At 51.6% G+C, this 27,500-nt stretch overlaps 2 protein-coding genes across 2 annotated transcripts in view; both read left to right on the top strand.

Annotated features, from left to right (window-relative positions):
* LOC140361545 (unconventional myosin-Id-like) overlaps positions 1–8,932 on the top strand; it is an 18,686-nt gene extending 9,754 nt beyond the window's left edge. Inside the window, exon 3 of the mRNA XM_072447256.1 lies at positions 6,200–8,932. Coding sequence (XP_072303357.1) covers positions 6,200–6,362 — 163 coding nt within the window. The 3' untranslated portion in view covers positions 6,363–8,932. The remainder of the gene's footprint in view (positions 1–6,199) is intronic.
* A 15,183-nt stretch (positions 8,933–24,115) lies between these two features.
* Positions 24,116–25,548, top strand: LOC140362222 (cyclin-dependent kinase 5 activator 1). The gene has a single exon (XM_072448315.1). It carries the CDS (start codon positions 24,192–24,194, stop codon positions 25,101–25,103), a length of 912 nt encoding a protein of 303 aa, XP_072304416.1. The 5' UTR covers positions 24,116–24,191; the 3' UTR covers positions 25,104–25,548.
* Positions 25,549–27,500: the final 1,952 nt, after the last annotated feature.

Below are 27,500 nucleotides of genomic sequence, written 5' to 3'. Positions count from 1 at the left end.
GAGGAGAGGGTCAGAGGAGCAGAGGAGAGGGTCAGAGGAGAGGGTCAGAGGAGCAGAGGGTCAGAGGAGAGGGTCAGAGGAGGAGAGGGTCAGAGGAGCAGAGGAGAGGGTCAGAGGAGAGGGTCAGAGGAGCAGAGGGTCAGAGGAGGAGAGGGTCAGAGGGTCAGAGGAGGAGAGGGTCAGAGGGTCAGAGGAGCAGAGGAGAGGGTCAGAGGAGGAGAGGGTCAGAGGAGCAGAGGAGAGGGTCAGAGGAGAGGGTCAGAGGAGCAGAGGGTCAGAGGAGGAGAGGGTCAGAGGAGGAGAGGGTCAGAGGAGGAGAGGGTCAGAGGAGAGGGTCAGAGGAGGAGAGGGTCAGAGGAGAGGGTCAGAGGAGGAGAGGAGAGGGTCAGAGGAGCAGAGGAGAGGGTCAGAGGAGGAGAGGGTCAGAGGAGCAGAGGAGAGGGTCAGAGGAGGAGAGGGTCAGAGGAGCAGAGGAGAGGGTCAGAGGAGGAGAGGGTCAGAGGAGCAGAGGAGAGGGTCAGAGGAGCAGAGGAGAGGGTCAGAGGAGGAGAGGGTCAGAGGAGCAGAGGAGAGGGTCAGAGGAGGAGAGGGTCAGAGGAGCAGAGGAGAGGGTCAGAGGAGGAGAGGGTCAGAGGAGGAGAGGGTCAGAGGAGAGGGTCAGAGGAGGAGAGGGTCAGAGGAGAGGGTCAGAGGAGGAGAGGAGAGGGTCAGAGGAGCAGAGGAGAGGGTCAGAGGAGGAGAGGGTCAGAGGAGCAGAGGAGAGGGTCAGAGGAGAGGGTCAGAGGAGCAGAGGAGAGGGTCAGAGGAGGAGAGGGTCAGAGGAGGAGAGGGTCAGAGGAGAGGGTCAGAGGAGGAGAGGGTCAGAGGAGAGGGTCAGAGGAGGAGAGGAGAGGGTCAGAGGAGCAGAGGAGAGGGTCAGAGGAGGAGAGGGTCAGAGGAGCAGAGGAGAGGGTCAGAGGAGCAGAGGAGAGGGTCAGAGGAGGAGAGGGTCAGAGGAGCAGAGGAGAGGGTCAGAGGAGAGGGTCAGAGGAGCAGAGGGTCAGAGGAGGAGAGGGTCAGAGGAGGAGAGGGTCAGAGAAGAGGGTCAGAGGAGGAGAGGGTCAGAGGAGAGGGTCAGAGGAGGAGAGGAGAGGGTCAGAGGAGGAGAGGGTCAGAGGAGAGGGTCAGAGGAGGAGAGGAGAGGGTCAGAGGAGCAGAGGAGAGGGTCAGAGGAGGAGAGGGTCAGAGGAGCAGAGGAGAGGGTCAGAGGAGGAGAGGGTCAGAGGAGCAGAGGAGAGGGTCAGAGGAGGAGAGGGTCAGAGGAGCAGAGGAGAGGGTCAGAGGAGCAGAGGAGAGGGTCAGAGGAGGAGAGGGTCAGAGGAGCAGAGGAGAGGGTCAGAGGAGAGGGTCAGAGGAGCAGAGGAGAGGGTCAGAGGAGGAGAGGGTCAGAGGAGGAGAGGGTCAGAGGAGAGGGTCAGAGGAGGAGAGGGTCAGAGGAGAGGGTCAGAGGAGGAGAGGAGAGGGTCAGAGGAGCAGAGGAGAGGGTCAGAGGAGGAGAGGGTCAGAGGAGCAGAGGAGAGGGTCAGAGGAGGAGAGGGTCAGAGGAGCAGAGGAGAGGGTCAGAGGAGAGGGTCAGAGGAGCAGAGGAGAGGGTCAGAGGAGGAGAGGGTCAGAGGAGGAGAGGGTCAGAGGAGAGGGTCAGAGGAGGAGAGGGTCAGAGGAGAGGGTCAGAGGAGGAGAGGAGAGGGTCAGAGGAGCAGAGGAGAGGGTCAGAGGAGGAGAGGGTCAGAGGAGCAGAGGAGAGGGTCAGAGGAGCAGAGGAGAGGGTCAGAGGAGGAGAGGGTCAGAGGAGCAGAGGAGAGGGTCAGAGGAGAGGGTCAGAGGAGCAGAGGGTCAGAGGAGGAGAGGGTCAGAGAAGAGGGTCAGAGGAGGAGAGGGTCAGAGGAGAGGGTCAGAGGAGGAGAGGAGAGGGTCAGAGGAGGAGAGGGTCAGAGGAGAGGGTCAGAGGAGGAGAGGAGAGGGTCAGAGGAGAGGGTCAGAGGAGGAGAGGAGAGGGTCAGAGGAGGAGAGGGTCAGAGGAGAGGGTCAGAGGAGGAGAGGAGAGGGTCAGAGGAGAGGGTCAGAGGAGGAGAGGAGAGGGTCAGAGGAGGAGAGGGTCAGAGGAGGAGAGGGTCAGAGGAGGAGAGGGTCAGAGGAGAGGGTCAGAGGAGGAGAGGGTCAGAGAAGAGGGTCAGAGGAGGAGAGGGTCAGAGGAGGAGAGGGTCAGAGGAGGAGAGGGTCAGAGGAGGAGAGGGTCAGAGGAGAGGGTCAGAGGAGGAGAGGGTCAGAGGAGGAGAGGGTCAGAGGAGAGGGTCAGAGGAGGAGAGGGTCAGAGGAGGAGAGGGTCAGAGGAGGAGAGGGTCAGAGGAGGAGAGGGTCAGAGGAGAGGGTCAGAGGAGAGGGTCAGAGGAGAGGGTCAGAGGAGGAGAGGGTCAGAGGAGGAGAGGGTCAGAGGAGCAGAGGAGAGGGTCAGAGGAGGAGAGGGTCAGAGGAGCAGAGGAGAGGGTCAGAGGAGAGGGTCAGAGGAGCAGAGGAGAGGGTCAGAGGAGGAGAGGGTCAGAGGAGGAGAGGGTCAGAGGAGAGGGTCAGAGGAGGAGAGGGTCAGAGGAGAGGGTCAGAGGAGGAGAGGAGAGGGTCAGAGGAGCAGAGGAGAGGGTCAGAGGAGGAGAGGGTCAGAGGAGCAGAGGAGAGGGTCAGAGGAGAGGGTCAGAGGAGCAGAGGAGAGGGTCAGAGGAGGAGAGGGTCAGAGGAGGAGAGGGTCAGAGGAGAGGGTCAGAGGAGGAGAGGGTCAGAGGAGAGGGTCAGAGGAGGAGAGGAGAGGGTCAGAGGAGCAGAGGAGAGGGTCAGAGGAGGAGAGGGTCAGAGGAGCAGAGGAGAGGGTCAGAGGAGCAGAGGAGAGGGTCAGAGGAGGAGAGGGTCAGAGGAGCAGAGGAGAGGGTCAGAGGAAAGGGTCAGAGGAGCAGAGGGTCAGAGGAGGAGAGGGTCAGAGAAGAGGGTCAGAGGAGGAGAGGGTCAGAGGAGAGGGTCAGAGGAGGAGAGGAGAGGGTCAGAGGAGGAGAGGGTCAGAGGAGAGGGTCAGAGGAGGAGAGGAGAGGGTCAGAGGAGAGGGTCAGAGGAGGAGAGGAGAGGGTCAGAGGAGGAGAGGGTCAGAGGAGAGGGTCAGAGGAGGAGAGGAGAGGGTCAGAGGAGAGGGTCAGAGGAGGAGAGGAGAGGGTCAGAGGAGGAGAGGGTCAGAGGAGGAGAGGGTCAGAGGAGGGGAGGGTCAGAGGAGAGGGTCAGAGGAGGAGAGGGTCAGAGAAGAGGGTCAGAGGAGGAGAGGGTCAGAGGAGGAGAGGGTCAGAGGAGGAGAGGGTCAGAGGAGAGGGTCAGAGGAGGAGAGGGTCAGAGAAGAGGGTCAGAGGAGGAGAGGGTCAGAGGAGGAGAGGGTCAGAGGAGGAGAGGGTCAGAGGAGGAGAGGGTCAGAGGAGAGGGTCAGAGGAGGAGAGGGTCAGAGGAGGAGAGGGTCAGAGGAGAGGGTCAGAGGAGGAGAGGGTCAGAGGAGGAGAGGGTCAGAGGAGAGGGTCAGAGGAGAGGGTCAGAGGAGAGGGTCAGAGGAGGAGAGGGTCAGAGGAGGAGAGGGTCAGAGGAGGAGAGGGTCAGAGGAGAGGGTCAGAGGAGGAGAGGGTCAGAGGAGGAGAGGGTCAGAGGAGGAGAGGGTCAGAGGAGGAGAGGGTCAGAGGAGGAGAGGGTCAGAGGAGAGGGTCAGAGGAGAGGGTCAGAGGAGCAGAGGAGAGGGTCAGAGGAGCAGAGGAGAGGGTCAGAGGAGGAGAGGGTCAGAGGAGGAGAGGGTCAGAGGAGGAGAGGGTCAGAGGACTGACCAGTGACTGATCTATAAATAGCAGGTTCTGTTTCCGTCGCTGGTGAAACTGAGTCGACTAAATCCTGGATCAGATTCATCTTCTATTCAAAGCCTTTTGTCCCTGAACCCCAAAACCCGACCCCCATGTGATCGAGGACAGGTGCAGCCCGACTCTGTCCCACAGCTGTCCCTCGAAACTGTCCTTCAAAACTGTCCCTCGAAACTGTCCTTCAAAACGGTCCCGTGAAACTGTCCCTCCAAACTGTCCTGTGAAACTGTCCCTCAAAACTGTCCCTCGAAACTGTCCTTCAAAACTGTCCCTCGAAACTGTCCCGTGAAACTGTCTCGTGAAACTGTCCCTGGAAACTGTCCTGTGAAACTGTCCCTCGAAACTGTCCTTCAAAACGGTCCCGTGAAACTGTCCCTCAAAACTGTCATGTGAAACTGTCCCTCGAAACTGTCGCGTGAAACTGTCCCTCGAAACTGTCCCTCGAAACTGTCCCGTGAAACTGTCTCGTGAAACTGTCCCTCGAAACTGTCATGTGAAACTGTCCCTCGAAACTGTCATGTGAAACTGTCCCTCGAAACTGTCGCGTGAAACTGTCCCTCGAAACTGTCCCTCGAAACTGTTACTCGAAACTGTCCTGTGAAACTGTCCCTCAAAACTGTCCTGTGAAACTGTCCCTCGAAACTGTCCCTCGAAACTGTCGCGTGAAACTGTCCCTCGAAACTGTCCCTCGAAACTGTCCCTCGAAACTATTCCTCGAAACTGTCCTGTGAAACTGTCCCTCGAAACTGTCCCTCGAAACTGTCCTGTGAAACTGTCCCTCAAAACTGTCCTGTGAAACTGTCCTGTGAAACTGTCCTGTGAAACTGTCCCTCGAAACTGTCCTGTGAAACTGTCCCTCGAAACTGTTCCTCGAAACTGTCCTGTGAAACTGTCCCTCGAAACTGTCCATCGAAACTGTCCTGTGAAACTGTCGCGTGAAACTGTCCCTCAAAACTGTCCTGTGAAACTGTCCTGTGAAACTGTCCCTCGAAACTGTCCTGTGAAACTGTCCCTCGAAACTGTTCCTCGAAACTGTCCTGTGAAACTGTCCCTCGAAACTGTCCATCGAAACTGTCCTGTGAAACTGTCGCGTGAAACTGTCCCTCAAAACTGTCCTGTGAAACTGTCCCTCGAAACTGTTCCTCGAAACTGTCGCGTGAAACTGTCCCTCGAAACTGTTCCTCGAAACTGTTCCTCGAAACTGTCCCTCGAAACTGTCCCTCGAAACTGTCCCTCGAAACTGTTCCTCGAAACTCTCCTGTGAAACTGTCCTGTGAAACTGTCCCTCGAAACTGTCCCTCGAAACTGTCCCTCGAAACTGTTCCTCGAAACTGTCCTGTGAAACTGTCCCTCGAAACTGTTCCTCGAAACTGTTCCTCGAAACTGTCCTGTGAAACTGTCCCTCAAAACTGTCCTGTGAAACTGTCCCTCGAAACTGTCCCTCGAAACTGTCGCGTGAAACTGTCCCTCGAAACTGTCCCTCGAAACTGTCCCTCGAAACTGTCCTGTGAAACTGTCCCTCAAAACTGTCCTGTGAAACTGTCCCTCGAAACTGTCGTGTGAAACTGTCGCGTGAAACTGTCCCTCAAAACTGTCCTGTGAAACTGTCCCTCGAAACTGTTCCTCGAAACTGTCGCGTGAAACTGTCCCTCGAAACTGTTCCTCGAAACTGTTCCTCGAAACTGTCCCTCGAAACTGTCCCTCGAAACTGTTCCTCGAAACTGTCCTGTGAAACTGTCCTGTGAAACTGTCCCTCGAAACTGTCCCTTGAAACTGTCGCGTGAAACTGTCCCTCGAAACTGTCCCTCGAAACTGTTCCTCGAAACTGTCCTGTGAAACTGTCCCTCGAAACTGTTCCTCGAAACTGTCCTGTGAAACTGTCCCTCAAAACTGTCCTGTGAAACTGTCCCTCGAAACTGTCCCTCGAAACTGTCCTGTGAAACTGTCCCTCAAAACTGTCCTGTGAAACTGTCCCTCGAAACTGTCCCTCGAAACTGTCGTGTGAAACTGTCCCTCGAAACTGTCGTGTGAAACTGTCCCTCAAAACTGTTCCTCGAAACTGTCGCGTGAAACTGTCCCTCAAAACTGTCGCGTGAAACTGTCCCTCGAAACTGTTCCTCGAAACTGTTCCTCGAAACTGTCCCTCAAAACTGTCCCTCGAAACTGTCCCTCGAAACTGTTCCTCGAAACTGTCCTGTGAAACTGTCCTGTGAAACTGTCCTGTGAAACTGTCCCTCGAAACTGTCCTAAGTCCCAAACGGCGGCGTGTTTTGAACATGTCCTTTGCATTTCAGGGTGCGTGAGACGCCGCTCCCGGTGAAGGTCTGCGGCTCGTCCCTGCAGCTGCACATGAGGGGAAAACCCAAAACCGTCACCGTGGAAACCAGAGCCTCCGCCAACATGGCCGACTTCAAGAAGACCAGAGACGGCTTTGTCCTCGTGGCGCCGGCGAACTGAGCGCGACGTGCCACTTGCCGAAGGAACCGCCTTTATATTCATACATGGTGCGCCCTGTCACCAGAGGGTTGCATGTTTAACAAACGCGTATGTTTTGTACATGGCGCGCCCTGTCACCAGAGGGTTGCATGTTTAACAAACGCGTATGTTTTGTACATGGCGCGCCCTGTCACCAGAGGGTTGCATGTTTAACAAACGCGTATGTTTTGTACATGGCGCGCCCTGTCACCAGAGGGTTGCATGTTTAACAAACGCGTATGTTTTGTACATGGCGCGCCCTGTCACCAGAGGGTTGCATGTTTAACAAACGCGTATGTTTTGTACATGGCGCGCCCTGTCACCAGAGGGTTGCATGTTTAACAAACGCGTATGTTTTGTACATGGCGCGCCCTGTCACCAGAGGGTTGCATGTTTAACAAACGCGTATGTTTTGTACATGGTGCGCCCTGTCACCAGAGGGTTGCAGGTTTAACAAACGCGTATGTTTTGTACATGGCGCGCCCTGTCACCAGAGGGTTGCATGTTTAACAAACGCGTATGTTTTGTACATGGCGCGCCCTGTCACCAGAGGGTTGCATGTTTAACAAACGCGTATGTTTTGTACATGGTGCGCCCTGTCACCAGAGGGTTGCATGTTTAACAAACGCGTATGTTTTGTACATGGCGCGCCCTGTCACCAGAGGGTTGCATGTTTAACAAACGCGTATGTTTTGTACATGGTGCGCCCTGTCACCAGAGGGTTGCAGGTTTAACAAACGCGTATGTTTTGTACATGGCGCGCCCTGTCACCAGAGGGTTGCATGTTTAACAAACGCGTATGTTTTGTACATGGTGCGCCCTGTCACCAGAGGGTTGCAGGTTTAACAAACGCGTATGTTTTGTACATGGCGCGCCCTGTCACCAGAGGGTTGCATGTTTAACAAACGCGTATGTTTTGTACATGGTGCGCCCTGTCACCAGAGGGTTGCATGTTTAACAAACGCTTATGTTGCTAATGTTGCTAACGTCTGGAAGGAGCTAATGTTGCTAACCTCTACATAGAGCTAATGTTGCTAATGTCTGGAATTAGCTAATGTTGCTAACGTCTACATGGAGCTAATGTTGCTATCGTCTACATGGAGATAATTTTGCTAACGTCTCGAAAAAGCTAATGTTGCTAATGTCTGGAAGGAGCTTATGCTAACGTCTACATGGAGCTAATGTTGCTAATGTCTGATTAGAGCTCATGTTGCTAACGTCTATATGAAACTAATGTTGCTACCTTCTACATGGAGCTAATGTTGCTAACGTCTGATTAGAGCTAATTTTGCTAACGTCTACATGGAGCTAATGTTGCTGATGTCTAAAACGAGCTAATGTTGCTAAAGTCTGATTAGAGCTAATGTTACTCACGTCTACAAGGCGCTAATGTTGCTAACGTCTAAAAAGAGCTAATGTTGCTAACGTCTACACGAAGCTAATGACAAGCTGAAAATCACATTCAGATGTTGCTTTATAACTCACAGATGTAATAACTCAAATTTCACGTCATTAGATCCATATTTCGGTTGATTTGAGCTCCTTCTTAGGTTTTATTGTTCGTTTGAGTCGTTGCAGTCGCACGCGGTCATGTAGCGCTCATGTTTTTACGGCTTGACGCTGGAACTTCCGAGGACGACCTGAACGCGGCGTTAGCTCCAGCATTTGGCAGAAACTAGTTGCAGAGCAGAAAACTGTTTTATATTACATGTTACTGGCGTCATTGAGTATTATATTACATGTTACTGGCGTCATTGAGTATTATATTACATGTTACTGGCGTCATTGAGTATTATATTACATGTTACTGGCGTCATCTGTGGCGCTAACATTCTTTTCAGTGTAGAAGAGCTAAACAACTAAAAGAGCAAACGCAGACATTTTTATTTTTGCAATTTTGTTTTATTGTTCCAAAGACACGGAGAAGAACAAAGTGGTCCAACTGCGCTAATATACATGAAAGCACACGCATGCTAACGCTAGCCGCGGGCTGTATGCTACTGCAGTGCTAGCGCCGCCTATTGTATTTTAGCCCCTTTAATGAAGCAAACGTTTACCTGATTTTGACTGTTTTGAAACGTGAAAAACAACTAACTCTTCCACTTTCCCAACACATTCACATCGTTCTAAATACCTATCACGAGTCTGAGAGCCCAGTGTCAAGCTAACCAACATTAGCATGCTAACGGCGCACTTCCTGCTTCTCCGAGACTAAAAAACACACTGTATTCTGGCACAGATGAAGCGCTGTCGTGCCATTTCCCCTGAACAGATGCTTTTACGCTATTTTAAAACAGATTTGACTTTATTATGTGCAGAAAACAAATGAACTAGTTCTGTTTTTCACGCTTCGAAAACACAAAGCTCGCCACGGAAACGTATCGAAGGAGGAGCAGAGTCACGCTTTGCTTTGAATCGACGGATCAGCAGTGAACCAAACGCAAACGCAGAATGTCATTTATCGGTGTTTATCGAGTTGTTTTCGGATTGTTTCGCTTCACTAATGTAAAAAAGGAGGATTTAATCTGTAGAAAATAAATTATTACGTTAAAACGTTCCAAAGACACGTGACGACTCTTTTGTGTGTGAAATCACGCCGTTGTGTCTTTTTTGCCGTTTGCACAGTCTGAAAATTCAGTAAAGTACAGTAAAGTACAGTAAAGTACAGTAAAGTACAGTAAAGTGCAGCACAGTGCAGCACAGTGCAGTAAAGTACAGTAAAGTACAGTGAAGTGCAGTAAAGTACAGTAAAGTGCAGCACAGTGCAGCACAGTGCAGTAAAGTACAGTAAAGTACAGTGAAGTGCAGTAAAGTACAGTAAAGTAAAGTACAGTAAAGTACAGTAAAGTACAGTAAAGTGCAGCACAGTGCAGCACAGTGCAGCACAGTGCAGCACAGTGCAGTACAGTGCAGTAAAGTACAGTAAAGTGCAGTAAAGTAAAGTACAGTAAAGTGCAGCACAGTGCAGTACAGTGCAGTAAAGTACAGTGCAGTACAGTAAAGTGCAGTAAAGTACGGTTGGAACTAGGTCATATAGGGAATTGGAAAGGAAGTGACGAAATCCAAGATGGCGGCGCTCTCGCGGCGCAAATCACCTGCAGTTCACCATTTTGCTACACGGTTTTGATACACCTGGTGGTGCGAGAAATACATTTACTGTTTCGCAACTTTAATATAGAAGACTTGCTGGCCCAGTGGTTAGAGACACGGCTTTGAGCAATGCGTTCGAGGGTTCGATTGCTGCACAGAGTTTTATTATGTCAGGTTTAACATTTTTTTTGCAGTCTAGTTAGTTTTGGGATGAGTTAGCTTCACTTTTGCTAATACAAAGTCATGGTATAAACTAGTTTTAGCCAAATGAAGTAAACCTAAAACTTAGGGTTAGGTTAAGGGTTAAGGGTTAGGGTTCGAGTCAGGGTTAGGGTTAAGTGTTAAGGTTAAGGTTAGGGTTAAGGGTTAAGGGTTAGGGTCAGGGTCAGGGTCAGGGTTAGGGTTAAGGTTAGGATTAGGGTTCGAGTGAGGGTTAGGGTTAAGGGTTAGATCCATGTGATTTACATTTTCACAATTCTTTGTTTTACATTCAATTCACGCCCATTTTAAATTGTTTCTCAGGAAGACAACACCAGGAACTCATTGTTTGGTCCTTGTTCACATCAAATGCATCGTAAACTTCAGGTTTGGACCCAAGAGTGAAAATTATTGACGGATCAGCAGAATTAGCCATGTTTACTACGGTCGACCACCTGTTTACTTCCACCCGGCTCCCGCCATGTCGTCCTCGCCATGTCGTCATCGCCATGTCGTCCTCGCCATGTCGTCACGGGCATTGTCGTCACTTCCTCCTTTCCAATTCCCTATATGACCTAGTGCCAACCGCAAAGTACAGTAAAGTGCAGTAAAGTGCAGCACAGTGCAGTAAAGTGCAGCACAGTGCAGCAAAGTGCAGTAAAGTACAGTAAAGTGCAGTAAAGTACAGCACAGTGCAGTAAAGTGCAGTAAAGTGCAGCACAGTGCAGTACACTGCAGTAAAGTACAGTAAAGTACAGTAAAGTGCTGTAAAATGCAGTAAAGTGCAGTTAAGTACAGTAAAGTGCAGTAAAGTACAGTAAAGTACAGTAAAATACAGTAAAGTGCAGTAAAGTACAGTAAAATGCAGTAAAGTACAGTAAACTAAAGTACAGTCAAGGTCGAACAGGGGTGCACGGTGGCAAAGGCAGATAGCGCTCTTGCCTCCCAAGAAGGAGATCATGGGTTTGATTCCCGGACCAGACCATCATTACATGATCTCTCTGGGTGGAGTCTGCATGTTGTTACCGTGGGTTCTCTCCGGGTTCTCTGGCTCCTCCCACCGTCCAAAGACATGTATGTGTTAGGTAAAAATTGGTGACTCTAAATTGGCCCTAGTGGATGACTGTCTGTCATGTCTATGTCTCTGTGTTGACCCTGTGACGTGTTGGCCACTGTCCAGGGTGTACCCCGCCTAAGGCCCCAAGTCACTGGGATAGGCTCCAGTCACCCGCGACCCCGAAAGGGAACAAGCGGTAGAAAATGGATGGATGGACAGTCGAGGTCAGATCTGTGGAGCGGCGAGCCCACTGACTGTAAGAATGCAGGTTTTTCAAGGTATTTTAGCACAAAAATAGCTTTAATTGAGCAAATAACTGTAGGATAAGATGTTTAATGCCCTACAGCGAAACATTATCTGGACAAATAAAAACAGAGCAGTAAATGTACGTTGTGCGCCTTTGTAAATATAAGAAATATAAAAATACAGCAAACACTGTGTTCGTTCCCCTCAGCTCCGTTTGAATCTCTGACGTTTTATCATGTTCAGCATATTTCATGTCTCAGATTATCCACACACATTCTGCAGATTTCCCCGTGTAATCCTCATGAGCCCATGAGCCCGGCTTTAGGCCGCACTGAGCCCGGCTTTAGGCTGCACTGAGCCCGGCTTTAGGCCGCACTGACCCGTGCTTTAGGCAGCACTGACCCCGACTTTAGGCAGGACTGACCCCGGCTTCAGGCTGCACTGACCCCGGCTTTAGGCAGGACTGACCCTGGCTTCAGGCTGCACTGACCCCGGCTTTAGGCAGGACTGACCCTGGCTTCAGGCTGCACTGACCCCGGCTTTAGGCAGGACTGACCCTGGCTTCAGGCTGCACTGACCCCGGCTTCAGGCTGCACTGACCCCGGCTTTAGGCTGCACTGACCCCGGCTTCAGGCTGCACTGACCCCGGCTTTAGGCTGCACTGACCCCGGCTTCAGGCTGCACTGACCCCGGCTTCAGGCTGCACTGACCCCGGCTTTAGGCTGCACTGACCCCGGCTTCAGGCTGCACTGACCCCGGCTTTAGGCTGCACTGACCCCGGCTTTAGGCTGCACTGACCCCGGCTTTAGGCAGGACTGACCCTGGCTTCAGGCTGCACTGACCCCGGCTTCAGGCTGCACTGACCCCGGCTTTAGGCTGCACTGACCCCGGCTTTAGGCTGCACTGACCCCGGCTTCAGGCTGCACTGACCCCGACTCACATGTGAGACACTTTACACATGAACGCTGGACAGTGTCCTTCAATAAACACCATCAGAACCACAAAACCCTAAAGCCGCGTCTGCAGCGCTCTGCAGCGCTCTGCAGCGCTCTGCGGGAGAGTAGGTCGTTTAGTCAAAGTAAAAGCACTCAAGGAGTTCAACACATTCAACATTGGATTTTACAGCATTTGGAGATTTAATGGCAGATTATGACACACTTCCAGGTTTAGTTCTGGGTTTATTCCAGGTTTAGTTCTGGGTTATTCCAGGTTTAGTTCTGGGTTTATTCCAGGTTTAGTTCTGGGTTTATTCCAGGTTTAGTTCTGGGTTTATTCCAGGTTTAGTTCTGGGTTATTCCAGGTTTAGTTCTGGGTTTATTCCAGGTTTAGTTCTGGGTTTATTCCAGGTTTAGTTCTGGGTTATTCCAGGTTTAGTTCTGGGTTATTCCAGGTTTAGTTCTGGGTTTATTCCAGGTTTAGTTCTGGGTTTATTCCAGGTTTAGTTCTCTGTTTATTCCAGGTTTAGTTCTGGGTTTATTCCAGGTTTAGTTCTGAGTTATTCTAGGTTTAGTTCTGGGTTTATTCCAGGTTTAGTTCCTCTGACCCGGGAGGCTTTGGTTTGGGGGGAAATCCTTCATTTATTCCCCTGACGTTTGAGCAGGAGCTGCGGCCGCTCTGATTGGTCCGTTCTAATCCCCGGTTGCGTCAAACATCGGGATTATTCTGATTCGTGTTGGATTTGTACCAAACGAAGGTCGCCGCGCTCCTCGTCCGACTCTGACCCGCACGGACGCTCACCTCGTTTCTGCTTTTCTGCAGACACGGGCAGAACGTGCAAACTCTGCGTCGTCATGGAGACAAACGGCTTAAAGGGCCCATGACCGGCTCTTACCATGACCTAATTCTGACTTTATTTGGTGTATTTGTACCTGTCGTACGTATAAATGATAGTTTTACATAAATCGAGCAGATATTTGTGGAGAAAACGCTGAAAAATCTGTAGAAAATGACAGGAAGTGACATCACACCAGGGACACTCATACAGGAAGTGGCATCACACCAGGGACGCTCATACAGGAAGTGACATCGCACCAGGGACACTCATACAGGAAGTGACATCACACCAGGGACATTCATACAGGAAGTGACATCACACCAGGGACGCTCATACAGGAAGTGACATTACAGCAGGGACACGCATACAGGAAGTGACATCACAGCAGGGACACTCGTAGAGGAAGTAACATCACACCTGGGACACTCCTACAGGAAGTGACATCGCACCAGGGACACTCCTACAGGAAGTGACATCACAGCAGGGACACTCATACAGGAAGTGACATCGCACCAGGGACACTCATACAGGAAGTGACATCACACCAGGGACACTCATACAGGAAGTGACATCACACCAGGGACGCTCATACAGGAAGTGACATTACAGCAGGGACACTCCTACAGGAAGTGACATCACAGCAGGGACACTCGTACAGGAAGTGACATCACACCTGGGACACTCCTACAGGAAGTGACATTGCACCAGGGACACTCATACAGGAAGTGACATTACAGCAGGGACACGCATACAGGAAGTGACATCACAGCAGGGACACTCGTACAGGAAGTGACATCACACCTGGGACACTCATACAGGAAGTGACTTCACACCAGGGACACTCATACAGGAAGTGACATCGCACCAGGGACACTCATACAGGAAGTGACATCACACCTGGGACACTCATACAGGAAGTGACATCACACCAGGGACACCCATACAGGAAGTGACATCACACCAGGGACACTCATACAGGAAGTGACATCGCACCAGGGACACGCATACAGGAAGTGACATCGCACCAGGGACACTCATACAGGAAGTGACATCACACCAGGGACACTCATACAGGAAGTGGCATCACACCAGGGACACGCATACAGGAAGTGACATCGCACCAGGGACACTCATTCCAGTCAAAGTTTATGAAAAAGTTTCTTAGTTTTATAAGTTTAAGAATTTACACAAAGTAACAACTTTTTTTACCCTAAACATTAATTCAACAAAATAAAGTCGCTCTCATATATTTTATTATAAAATCATTCACTGTTCTGGCAGAAAATGTAGCATTTACACAAAAACAACTCCAAAACTCGAATTGGGACAAACAAACAAAATATTCCTAATTATAATTTCCAGTGCATGTTTGGTTGGTGCAATTCAGAATTCCATGGATTTATCTTCATGAAACTCGACAGTGAACTCCAGCGTTTCCTGTAAAACGTGAAGAATGAGGCTGAAAAATACAGAACATTTGGTTTTTAGCGTTTCTCGTTGTGAGAAGTTTTGTCCTGCAGAGTCTGTTTCATCTGTTTAATTTGTTTCATCTGTCTCCAGCTCCTGTTTTTAAGCGGTTAAACTTAAATGACTGTTAAACGGTTTAACGGTTAACTGGTGTGTCGAGTGTGCCCTTGTTCGCTTTAATCTCTTGTATTCGTGTCAAACCGAGAGCGACCCAAAGCCACGCCCGTTTCTCGTCTGTAGTTTGAGCTCATCTGCTTCACTGCGTTTGCACTTTAACCCGAGCGGCGTCCAAACACGAAAACGACCAAAGTGTCCAATCTGCTCCAAAAATAGATTTCTCTGGGACATTTTGTTTTGTGCAAATGCATTTTTGTCCCTCAGAGACGTAAAGATCGTCCTTAAAGCAGCTGCTGCATCAAAGTGTGCGAGAAAAGAAGAGGTTCTAGTTCACTCAGAAACCAAATATCCAATAATAATATCTGTTTTTGTGTCTAATTTGGACTTGTCTTTAAATTAGACACATTTTACCGACTATTTGACTCTCTGAACATTAAAGGTTGAATGGACGATTTTTTTGACCCAAATCTAAGCCTTATTTCCTCGTGGCATGGACGGCCCATTAGTCCTGCCACGAATCAATCATAAAACTCACCCACCGCTCACCTGCAGCCGCGTGCGGCTCGTCCCCACGTTTACGCGTGTCTAAGCACACTTATCGTGGTATAGTTCCCTCAGTGTACAGGACAAAATGAAGACGGAGAAAGACAGTTTGAGCTAACTCAGAAGAAGACGGAAATCTACCGGAGACGAGAGATGCGATGCGCTAATAAACAAACGCTTGTGTATGTTGTATCAGTCCGCACGGGGGAGTGGCATGTGCACGGTGGTGTGGCATGAGCACGGGGGAGTGGCATGCGCACGGGGGAGCGGCATGCGCACGGGGAGCAGGGAGTGGCATGAGCACAGGGGAGTGGCATGCGCACGGGGGAGTGGCATGCGCACGGGGGAGTGGCATGCGCACGGGGGAGTGGCATGAGCACGGGGGAGTGGCATGCGCACGGTGGAGTGGCATGCGCACGGGGGAGTGGCATGAGCACGGTGGAGTGGCATGCGCACGGGGGAGTGGCATGCGCACGGGGGAGTGGCATGCGCACGGGGGAGTGGCATGAGCACGGGGGAGTGGCACGTGCACGGGGGAGTGGCATGCGCACGGTGGAGTGGCATGCGCACGGGGGAGTTGCATGAGCACGGGGGAGTGGCATGCGCACGGGGGAGTGGCATGAGCACGGTGGAGTGGCATGCGCACGGGGGAGTGGCATGCGCACAGGGGAGTGGCATGCGCACGGGGGAGTGGCATGAGCACGGGGGAGTGGCATGCGCACGGTGGAGTGGCATGCGCACGGGGGAGTGGCATGAGCATGGTGGAGTGGCATGCGCACGGGGGAGTGGCATGCACACGGGGGAGTGGCATGCGCACGGGGGAGTGGCATGCGCACGGGGGAGTGGCATGCGCACGGGGGAGTGGCATGCGCACGGGGGAGTGGCATGAGCACGGGGGAGTGGCATGCGCACGGTGGAGTGGCATGCGCACGGGGGAATGGCATGCGCATGGGGGAGTGGCATGTGCACGTCCGCCTGAGTTCTCAAATCGCCCAAAAATCGTCCATTGCGCCTTTAATTCAACAAAATAAAGTCGCTCTCGCATATATTTTTTTAAATAAAAATAAACTGTGACTTAAGATGAGTTTTGGCCCAGTGTTTGCTGGGTAATTTCCTGGTGTGATGTCATCAATTACAAACAGGAAGTAGAACAAAATGTGCTGTTCAGTGATGACATTTATAATTTTTTTGCATAATTCAAAACATATTTATCTTAACTGTGTTTTAGTTCAGTGAGTCGTCCGACCTGGAGGGGGCGCTGTGCAATCCGAACTGTGGCGTCAGTGACAAAACAGAAGACATAAGTAAATGTCACGTCTAAGTTCATGTGAAAGAGTCTGAACACGTCACAAAACATGTCAGTCACACACGACGAGCCGAGGTTCACGCTACCGTCCGAGGGAGGACGGAAGATACGAAGGAGGACGGAAGCTACTGACCGAAGGAGGACGGAAGCTACCGTCCGAAGGAGGACAGAAGCTACCGTCCTCCGACGGAAGCTTGCATCCGAAGGAGGACAGAAGCTACCGTCCGAAGGAAGACAGAAGCTACCGTCCAAAGGAGGACTGAAGATACGAAGGAGGACAGAAGCTACAGTCTGAGGGAGGACGGAAGATACCGTCCGAAGGAGGATGGAAGCTACGAAGGAGGACGGAAGCTACTGTCTGAAGGAGGACGGAAGCTACCGTCCGAAGGAGGACGGAAGCTACGAAGGAGGACGGAAGCTACCGTCCAAAGGAGGACGGAAGATACCGTCTGAAGGAGGACGGAAGCTACTGTCCTCCGACGGAAGCTACTGCCTGAAGGTGGACGGAAGATACCGTCCGAAGGAGGACGGAAGATACCATCCGAAGGAGGACGGAAGCTACTGTCTGAAGGAGGACGGAAGCTACCGTCCGAAGGAGGACGGAAGCTACGAAGGAGGACGGAAGCTACCGTCCGAAGGAGGACGAAAGATACCGTCTGAAGGAGGACGGAAGCTACCATCCGAAGGAGGACGGAAGCTACCGTCCTCCGACGGAAGATACGAAGGAGGACAGAAGCTACCGTCTGGACGGAAGATACGAAGGAGGACATAAGCTACCGTCTGAGGGAGGACGGAAGATACCGTCCAAAGGAGGACGGAAGCTACGAAGGAGGACGGAAGCTACTGTCTGAAGGAGGACGGAAGCTACCGTCCGAAGGAGGACGGAAGCTACCGTGCTCCGACGGAAGCTACCATCCGAAGGTGGACGGAAGATACCGTCCGAAGGAGGACGGAAGCTACAAAGGAGGACGGAGGATACCGTCCGAAGGAGGACGAAAGATACCGTCCGAAGGAGAACGGAAGCTACGAAGGAGAACGGAAGCTACTGTCTGAAGGAGGATGGAAGATACCGTCCGAAGGAGGACGGAAGCTACGAAGGAGGACGGAAGCTACTGTCTGAAGGAGGACGGAAGCTACCGTCCGAAGGAGGACGGAAGCTACGAAGGAGGACGGAAGCTACCGTCCGAAGGAGGACGGAAGATACCGTCTGAAGGAGGACGGAAGCTACTGTCCTCCGACGGAAGCTACTGCCCGAAGGTGGACGGAAGATACCGTCCGAAGGAGGACGGAAGATACCACCCGAAGGAGGACGGAAGCTACTGTCTGAAGGAGGACGGAAGCTACCGCCCGAAGGTGGACAGAATATACCGTCCGAAGGAGGACGGAAGATACGAAGGAGGACAGAAGCTACTGACCGAAGGAGGACGGAAGCTACCGTCCGAAGGAGGACAGAAGCTACCGTCCTCCGACGGAAGCTTGCATCCGAAGGAGGACAGAAGCTACCGTCCGAAGGAAGACAGAAGCTACCGTCCAAAGGAGGACTGAAGATACGAAGGAGGACAGAAGCTACAGTCTGAGGGAGGACGGAAGATACCGTCCGAAGGAGGATGGAAGCTACGAAGGAGGACGGAAGCTACTGTCTGAAGGAGGACGGAAGCTACCGTCCGAAGGAGGACGGAAGCTACGAAGGAGGACGGAAGCTACCGTCCAAAGGAGGACGGAAGATACCGTCTGAAGGAGGACGGAAGCTACTGTCCTCCGACGGAAGCTACTGCCTGAAGGTGGACGGAAGATACCGTCCGAAGGAGGACGGAAGATACCATCCGAAGGAGGACGGAAGCTACTGTCTGAAGGAGGACGGAAGCTACCGTCCGAAGGAGGACGGAAGCTACGAAGGAGGACGGAAGCTACCGTCCGAAGGAGGACGAAAGATACCGTCTGAAGGAGGACGGAAGCTACCATCCGAAGGAGGACGGAAGCTACCGTCCTCCGACGGAAGATACGAAGGAGGACAGAAGCTACCGTCTGGACGGAAGATACGAAGGAGGACATAAGCTACCGTCTGAGGGAGGACGGAAGATACCGTCCAAAGGAGGACGGAAGCTACGAAGGAGGACGGAAGCTACTGTCTGAAGGAGGACGGAAGCTACCGTCCGAAGGAGGACGGAAGCTACCGTGCTCCGACGGAAGCTACCATCCGAAGGTGGACGGAAGATACCGTCCGAAGGAGGACGGAAGCTACAAAGGAGGACGGAAGATACCGTCCGAAGGAGGACGAAAGATACCGTCCGAAGGAGAACGGAAGCTACGAAGGAGAACGGAAGCTACTGTCTGAAGGAGGATGGAAGATACCGTCCGAAGGAGGACGGAAGCTACGAAGGAGGACGGAAGCTACTGTCTGAAGGAGGACGGAAGCTACCGTCCGAAGGAGGACGGAAGCTACGAAGGAGGACGGAAGCTACCGTCCGAAGGAGGACGGAAGATACCGTCTGAAGGAGGACGGAAGCTACTGTCCTCCGACGGAAGCTACTGCCCGAAGGTGGACGGAAGATACCGTCCGAAGGAGGACGGAAGATACCACCCGAAGGAGGACGGAAGCTACTGTCTGAAGGAGGACGGAAGCTACCGCCCGAAGGTGGACAGAATATACCGTCCGAAGGAGGACGGAAGATACGAAGGAGGACAGAAGCTACCGTCTGGACGGAAGATACGAAGGAGGACAGAAGCTACCGTCTGAGGGAGGACGGAAGATACCGTCCGAAGGAGGACGGAAGCTACGAAGGAGGACGGAAGCTACTGTCTGAAGGAGGACGGAAGCTACCGTCCGAAGGAGGACGGAAGCTACGAAGGAGGACGGAAGCTACCGTCCGAAGGAGGACGGAAGCTACCGTGCTTCGACGGAAGCTACCATCTGAAGGTGGACGGAAGATACCGTCCGAAGGAGGACGGAAGATACAAAGGAGGACAGAAGCTACCGTCTGAGGGAGGACGGAAGATACCGTCCGAAGGAGGACGGAAGATACCGTCCGAAGGAGGACGGAAGCTACGAAGGAGAACAGAAGCTACTGTCTGAAGGAGGACAGAAGCTACCGTCCGAAGGAGGACGGAAGATACGAAGGAAGACAGAAGCTACAGTCCGAAGGAGGACGGAAGATACAAAGGAGGACAGAAGCTACCGTCTGAAGGAGGACGGAAGGAGGACAGTCACCTCGGCTCGTCATGTGTGACTGACCGACATCAAATTGAATTTCAGGTACGAATTTCCCTCCAGTCTAATCTAAAGTCTAATCTAAAGTCTAATCTAAAGTCTAATCTAAAGTCTAATCTGATCAAGGTCAGATTTTAGGTCTAAATTGAGTTGTTTGTACTTTTCTCTCATGTATAATATCCAGTAACATTTAGCAGTAATAAGTACATATACTCTGATCACCTCTTGAATCATTCACAGTCACAGTTTTGTTGTCATTAAAAGTGAGAATGAGCCGCACGCGGTGAACACGGAGCGCATTCCGCAGAGCGCGCCGCGGGCTCCGCGTCTCGTGCTTGTGTTTGGACCGCGAGGGAGAGGGCGGGGCTTAAGCGGGGGGAGGGAGGAGCCAATCCCGCCCGGCGCTCCGCAGAAAGGCTCCCACTGTGGCACAGACTAACGGGAGGACGCACCGGAGGACGCACCGGAGGACGCACGGGAGGACGCACCGGAGGACGCACGGGAGGACGCACGGGAGGACGCACCGGAGGACGCACGGGAGGACGCACGGGAGGACGCACGGGAGGACGCACGGGAGGACGCACGGGAGGACGCACCGGAGGACGCACGGGAGGACGCACGGGAGGACGCACGGGAGGACGCACGGGAGGACGCACGGGAGGACGCACGGGAGGACGCACGGGAGGACGCACGGGAGGACGCACGGGAGGACGCACGGGAGGACGCACCGGAGGACGCACGGGAGGACGCACGGGAGGACGCACCGGAGGACGCACGGGAGGACGCACGGGAGGACGCACGGGAGGACGCACGGGAGGACGCACGGGAGGACGCACGGGAGGACGCACGGGAGGACGCACCGGAGGACGCACGGGAGGACGCACGGGAGGACGCACGGGAGGACGCACGGGGCCATCCACAGCGCGCTCTCCGTCTCCAAACGCGGAGCCAGAAATCCGCTTTTACGCGCGGCTTTTTGGAGCGATGGCCGCGCGTATCCTCTGATCGTCTCGTCCTTTGTCCCCGCGTCAGAGGCAGACGCGGCGCGCGATGGTGACGGCGCTGGACGTCGGGGCGCAGCGGCGACATCTCCTTTCACAGTCGGTCTGACGCGGGGCTCTGCGGACGTTGGTGCGGGTCTTTGGGACACGCGCCGCGGAGGGAGCTGCGTGTTTGCGTGACTTTTCCAGAGGTGAGCTTTAAACGCACGCGCTGTTTTCATCTCAGCTTCAACTTCACCTAAAGATGTTTTATTGTTTCATTTAATCCACGTCATCTGTAGGTTTATGTGGGACATTGACACTTTAAGGCCGTTTTGTCCCAATGCATTTTGAATTTCTGTCTTTTTTGGAGTGAAATCCTCAGTTTTGAGCCCTGAAGGAAGTGATTATGGGCTTCACTCAAATAAAGGAGGATTTGTTCAGTTTTAACCTCAAAAATGCCTGATTTCACTTTTGAACGTGACATTTTCTCATGTGAGTAAACTAGGAAACTAGGATCTGTAAATGAAAGATGTATTTTATTCTCCCTTAAAGTCCTTCACTCTGAACACAATAACTGCAGTCAAACATTGATGCTGTTTTTTCATTTACAGTTGAATGAATTCATTGCGTGTTTCACTGAGATGTTTGGTTTTCAAACAGCTGCACAAGTAAAACCAGCAACTGTGCTGCAAACACAAAGCACAAACAAACAAGCAGCTGAAGCCACTCCAGAGCCGCTCTAGAGCCACATTTAGAGCCACATTTAGAGCCACTTTAGAGCTGCTTTAGAGCCACATTTAGAGCCACTTTAGAGCTGCTTTAGAGCCACTTTAGAGCTGCTTTAGAGCCACATTTAGAGCTGCTTTAGAGCCACATTTAGAGCTGCTTTAGAGCCACATTTAGAGCTGCTTTAGAGCCACTTTAGAGCTGCTTTAGAGCCACTTTAGAGCTGCTTTAGAGCCACATTTAGAGCTGCTTTAGAGCCACATTTAGAGCCACATTAGAGCTGCTTTAGAGCCACTTTAGAGCTGCTTTAGAGCCACTTTAGAGCTGCTTTAGAGCCACTTTAGAGCTGCTTTAGAGCCACTTTAGAGCTGCTTTAGAGCCACATTTAGAGCTGCTTTAGAGCCACATTTAGAGCTGCTTTAGAGCCACATTTAGAGCTGCTTTAGAGCCACTTTAGAGCTGCTTTAGAGCCACTTTAGAGCTGCTTTAGAGCCACATTTAGAGCTGCTTTAGAGCCACATTTAGAGCTGCTTTAGAGCCACATTTAGAGCTGCTTTAGAGCCACTTTAGAGCTGCTTTAGAGCCACTTTAGAGCTGCTTTAGAGCCACATTTAGAGCTGCTTTAGAGCCACATTTAGAGCTGCTTTAGAGCCACATTTAGAGCCACATTAGAGCTGCTTTAGAGCCACTTTAGAGCTGCTTTAGAGCCACTTTAGAGCTGCTTTAGAGCCACATTTAGAGCCACATTAGAGCTGCTTTAGAGCCACTTTAGAGCTGCTTTAGAGCCACATTTAGAGCTGCTTTAGAGCCACATTTAGAGCTGCTTTAGAGCCACATTTAGAGCCACATTTAAAGTGGCTCTAAAAGTGGCTCTGGAGCAGCTCTAAATGTGGCTCTGGAGTGGCTCTAAAAGTGGCTCTAAGTGTGGCTCTAAAAGTGGCTATGGAGCAGCTCTAAAGTGGCTCTAAAAGAACAATGAGGCTTAACCCGGATCATGAACCTGCTGCTTCAGCCTCAAACGTGCAACTGCCATTTCACCCACTGTGAAATGACTGTTTAGTTTGTCTCACGTTTAGTTTGTCTCATGTTTAGTTTGTCTCATGTTAAGACAGAACAGCCTCTAAAACACTAACGAAAATAGTGTTTATAACAAAAACAGCGACGTTACATCAAAATAGTAAAATAGTCAAAATAGAATGAACACTCGAGCAGCCCTCGCCCTCCTGAACACCGGGCAGCCCTCGCCCTCCTGAACACCGGGCAGCCCTCCTGAACACCGGGCAGCCCTCCTGAACACCGGGCAGCCCTCGCCCTCCTGAACACCGGGCAGCCCTCCTGAACACCGGGCAGCCCTCCTGAACACCGGGCAGCCCTCCTGAACACCGAGCAGTCCTCCTGAACACCCGGGCAGCACAAACACAGAAAAGGGTCAAATCCCGACTCTGAGGTCAAGTGGTGTTTTCCTGCTTTGAGTTTGGAACAAAAGGCCTCTTCTTCCTCCTCATGAGAACAGCGCTGCAGCCGCTGTGTGTGAGAGAGAGAGGGCGCTGTTTCTGCAGCGACAGCTGGAGCGAGGAGGGAGGGATGGAGAGAAAAGAGGAGGAGAGAGAGAGACATTTATACGCGCAATATTCTCTCTCTCCGTTACTAAAGTATAAATGTTTATTCCATGATATTTATGTCCTTTGCCTGATATTTTCAGGTCTAAACCAGTGTTTGCCCTAAATGTGTTCGATTTTTTTGCAAGCTAATGCTAACGGCTACAGCTAACGGCTACAGCTAACGGCTACAGCTAACGGCTACAGGGAGGGCTATCTCTGGACTAGCTGAGTACAAGAAGATATTTGGACAATGGACTTTCCTAATGACACTTAACTTTTGACACTGGAAGCACAATTTTCGATGCTTATTTATGGTATTGTCTATTGTTTATTGCCTTTTGCTTTATTTATAATGCGAACGCTAACGTCGAGTTAGCGGCCGTTGTTTCTGCTGAACTTGTCGTTAGCATTAGCGTTGTGAGCGCACAAACGTCCGTCGGATGTGTTCAGGTGCACGCTGCTAGCGACGCTTTCGCGATTAGCACCTTATTTTCTAGCCTGCTACCGGCTAATGCTAACAGTATCGTCCCATCCTCTGCGTAACTGGCTTTGTTCTAGCTTCTCATCGTTTTATACTTTTGTTTCCTCGTCAAAAACAAACCTGGAGTTGTGTTTTGTGTCATTGTCACGTGTCGCGGACGATTTGGATCCTTTCTTTTGTCGCAATGAGTTCGCCAACTCCAATGGGCAGCCCTCCTGAACACCGGGCAGCCCTCGCCCTCCTGAACACCGGGCAGTCCTCCTGAACACCGGGCAACCCTCGCCCTCCTGAACACCGGGCAGCCCTCCTGAACACCGGGCAGCCCTCCTGAACACCGGGCAGCCCTCCTGAACACCGAGCAGTCCTCCTGAACACCGGGCAGCCCTCCTGAACACCGGGCAGCCCTCCTGAACACCGAGCAGTCCTCCTGAACACCCGGGCAGCACAAACACAGAAAAGGGTCAAATCCCGACTCTGAGGTCAAGTGGTGTTTTCCTGCTTTGAGTTTGGAACAAAAGGCCTCTTCTTCCTCCTCATGAGAACAGCGCTGCAGCCGCTGTGTGTGAGAGAGAGAGGGCGCTGTTTCTGCAGCGACTGCTGGAGCGAGGAGGGAGGGATGGAGAGAAAAGAGGAGGAGAGAGAGAGGGAGAAAGAGGTCACAATATCGTACGGGCAAAACAAATATGATTGCGACCGTTTCAGAAGCAAGTCATTTCTGTTTCTCTCATTTTTACTCCAAACAAGTTCAGTTAAGTGATCAATCGTTAAAAGGCGACGCTTCATCTCACAATAACCGCTCGACATCTTCTGAAACTGTCATCGTCGTAATTTGGTATTTATTACGAATATTGTGATCTGAATAATCTCGATTGCCGACCAAGCGAATAATCTCGACACCTCTCTCTTTTTTCTTGACGTCTGTTGCAGGTGATGTCTTGTTACCGACGCTAGCACCTCCGCTAGTTAGCCTCCAGTTAGCATCTCCTCTTCTTCTTCTCCGAGCGGCGCGTCGACATGGGAACCGTCCTGTCTATCTCGCCGAGTTCCCGCAAATCCGGCTACTACGACCACCGGCCCGGCTCACTCGACCACTACCCGGGTCTGGAGCGCCATCCGCTCGGCAAGGACAAGCGGAGCCAGTCCATTTTCCTCCCGGCGCTGGCGTGGAAGCGCATCGTCGCGTCCACCAAGAAGAAGAGCCACGCCCGAAGGCCGCTCGCCGACCACCTCAACAACAACCACATCAACTACTACCAGAAAGACCCTGTGTTGCATCTGAACCGCGAAAACGTCAAGAAGTCGCTGTCGTGCGCCAACCTCTCCAGCTACGAAGGCCACAACATCGGCATCGGCTACAGCAAGTCGCAGCAGCTCTCGTCGGTGAAAAAGGTGCCGCAGGGTGCGCCGACCTCGTCCCCGAAGAGGGTGATCGTGCAGGCGTCGACCAGCGAGCTTCTGCGGTGCCTGGGCGAGTTCCTGTGCTACCGCTGCTACCGCCTGAAGCACCTGAGCCCGGCCGATCCCGTGCTCTGGCTGCGAGCGGTCGACCGGGCGTTGCTGCTGCAGGGATGGCAGGATCAGGCCTTCGTGACGCCCGCCAACGTCGTCTTCGTGTACATGCTGTGTCGCGACGTCGTGGATGGCGACCTGATCTCGTCCGAGCACGAGCTGCAGGCGATTCTGCTCACGTGTCTGTACCTCTCGTACTCCTACATGGGCAACGAGATTTCGTACCCGCTCAAGCCGTTCCTGGTGGAGGCGGGGAAGGAGGCGTTCTGGGACCGCTGTTTGGCGATCATCAACGTGACCAGCGGCAAAATGCTCAGGATAAACGCCGACCCGCACTTTTTCACGCAGGTTTTCGCCGAACTGAAAGGCGAAGGAGGCTGTCTGCCGCAGGACTTCAGCCGCATGCTGGACCGATGAGATGCAAAGCAGGACCATAGACCTTTACAAACGACTGTACATAAGACTGTACACAAGACTGTACACAAGACTGTACACAAGACTGTACACAAGACTGTACATAAGACTGTACACGCCTTCAAACATGGTCATCCTGTTACGAGACGTTTGAACATTTATACGCGCAATATTCTCTCTCTCCGTTACTAAAGTATAAATGTTTATTCCATGATATTTATGTCCTTTGCCTGATATTTTCAGGTCTAAACCAGTGTTTGCCCTAAATGTGTTAGATTTTTTTGCAAGCTAATGCTAACGGCTACAGCTAACGGCTACAGCTAACGGCTACAGCTAACGGCTACAGGGAGGGCTATCTCTGGACTAGCTGAGTACAAGAAGATATTTGGACAATGGACTTTCCTAATGACACTTAACTTTTGACACTGGAAGCACAATTTTCGATGCTTATTTATGGTATTGTCTATTGTTTATTGCCTTTTGCTTTATTTATAATGCGAACGCTAACGTCGAGTTAGCGGCCGTTGTTTCTGCTGAACTTGTCGTTAGCATTAGCGTTGTGAGCGCACAAACGTCCGTCGGATGTGTTCAGGTGCACGCTGCTAGCGACGCTTTCGCGATTAGCACCTTATTTTCTAGCCTGCTACCGGCTAATGCTAACAGTATCGTCCCATCCTCTGCGTAACTGGCTTTGTTCTAGCTTCTCATCGTTTTATACTTTTGTTTCCTCGTCAAAAACAAACCTGGAGTTGTGTTTTGTGTCATTGTCACGTGTCGCGGACGATTTGGATCCTTTCTTTTGTCGCAATGAGTTTGCCAACTCCAATGCTACTGTTTTTAGCCTCAAACATGAAATATTCACGCAGATGTGTTCAAAACGATTGAACAAAATTAACATTAACATAATTAAACGTTTGGGCAACACTTAATAATAACTAAATATGTGTTAATAAAGCATGAACAAAGACTTAAATCAAACGAGACGCTGCAGGTGAATTGGAAAAAAATCTTACATTTAGACGAATCAATTCATCATTTAAAGTATTGATATAAAAAATAGGCCTTTTAAATGTAAAATAAATGAAATAATGCACATTAGATACAAAAAAGGTGGATTTTGGATATTTACGCCTTATTTTTTGGAGTTTAAACTAAAAAACTTCCAATGAAATATGAACAAATCCTTCTGTAAAACCCGCCCTCATCTTAATTTTGGAGTCTGTGTTCAGGCTCATTAAGGTGATTATAAAGTGTTGCCAAAGCGCGTTGCGGGGCTGGAACCTTCAATCATTTCTAGAACGGCTGAGATTTAACATCAGGCCGGAACATAAAGTGCTATCAACAAACACTATTATCTCTCACTGGAGACCGACTGAACAGGAAGATAATAAAAATGATGTGATTTTTGCTCCGTTTACTGTATTACGGCAGCGGTTCCCAAGCTGTGGTGCCGGTGCCGCTGGAGAATCCACTGGAGTCGATGTAACTGTACTTTCAAAAAAACATTAAACTTGTCAAAACACGGTGCATTTACTCACGTTTTATTGTGCAGCGCGGCTCATTTAAACACGTTTGCTTTTGTTTGTTTGTTTTCTTTTGTTTTTGTCGTTTTATGTCATGAATATTGACGTGGGCGATGACAGTGACACCTGGAGAGGGGAGGAGCCCCGAGCTGAACCCGAGCGGTCAGTTATTGGACTTCTGTGCAGGCCACGGAGTGTCCATAACGAACACCATGTCCATCAGTGCACGTGGCACTAGGACACACTAGGCCGGCTGGCAAACTGTCCAGCGCCTCAGGAAGCAATGCTTCACCAACACCCTTTACGGTGCGGGTCGAGACCTGCTGACCTCGACTGGGGATGTCGTCGGAAGGACTTTGAGGACCTCCTTAATCCCACCGTCATGTCTTCTGAGGAGGAAGCGAGGAAGCAGAAACTGAGGACTCGGAGGCACCGTCCGTCATCTGAAGTTACTGAGGTCGGTGGCAAACTCCTCAGTGGCTCCTCAGTGGCTCCACAGTGGCTCCTGAGATCCTGGATGTTGTAGGACTGTCTTGGTTGACACGTCTCTGCAACATCACGTGGTCGGGGACAGTGCCTCTGGACTGGCAGACCGGGGTGGTGGTCCCTCTGTTCAAGAAGGGGGACCAGAGGGTGTGTTCCAACTACAGAGGGATCACACTCCTCAGCCTCCCTTAAGGTCTGTTCCAGGTCCTGGAGAGGAGAATCTGACCGATAGTCGAACCTCGGATTCAGGAGGAGCAGAGTGGTTTAGGTCCTGGAACACTGGACCAGCTCTAGACTCTCCATCGGGTGCTCCAGGGTTCATGGGAGTTTGCCACAGTCACATGTGCTTTGTGGATCTGGAGAAGGCTTTCGACCGTGTCCCTTGGGGTAT

The sequence above is a fragment of the Eucyclogobius newberryi genome, unplaced genomic scaffold (assembly GCF_026437365.1).
Source record: "Eucyclogobius newberryi isolate DKJ021-1_F unplaced genomic scaffold, fEucNew1.0.hap1 SCAF_16, whole genome shotgun sequence".
NCBI lineage: Eukaryota > Metazoa > Chordata > Actinopteri > Gobiiformes > Gobiidae > Eucyclogobius > Eucyclogobius newberryi.
This window is presented reverse-complemented; position numbering and strand designations above follow the sequence as displayed.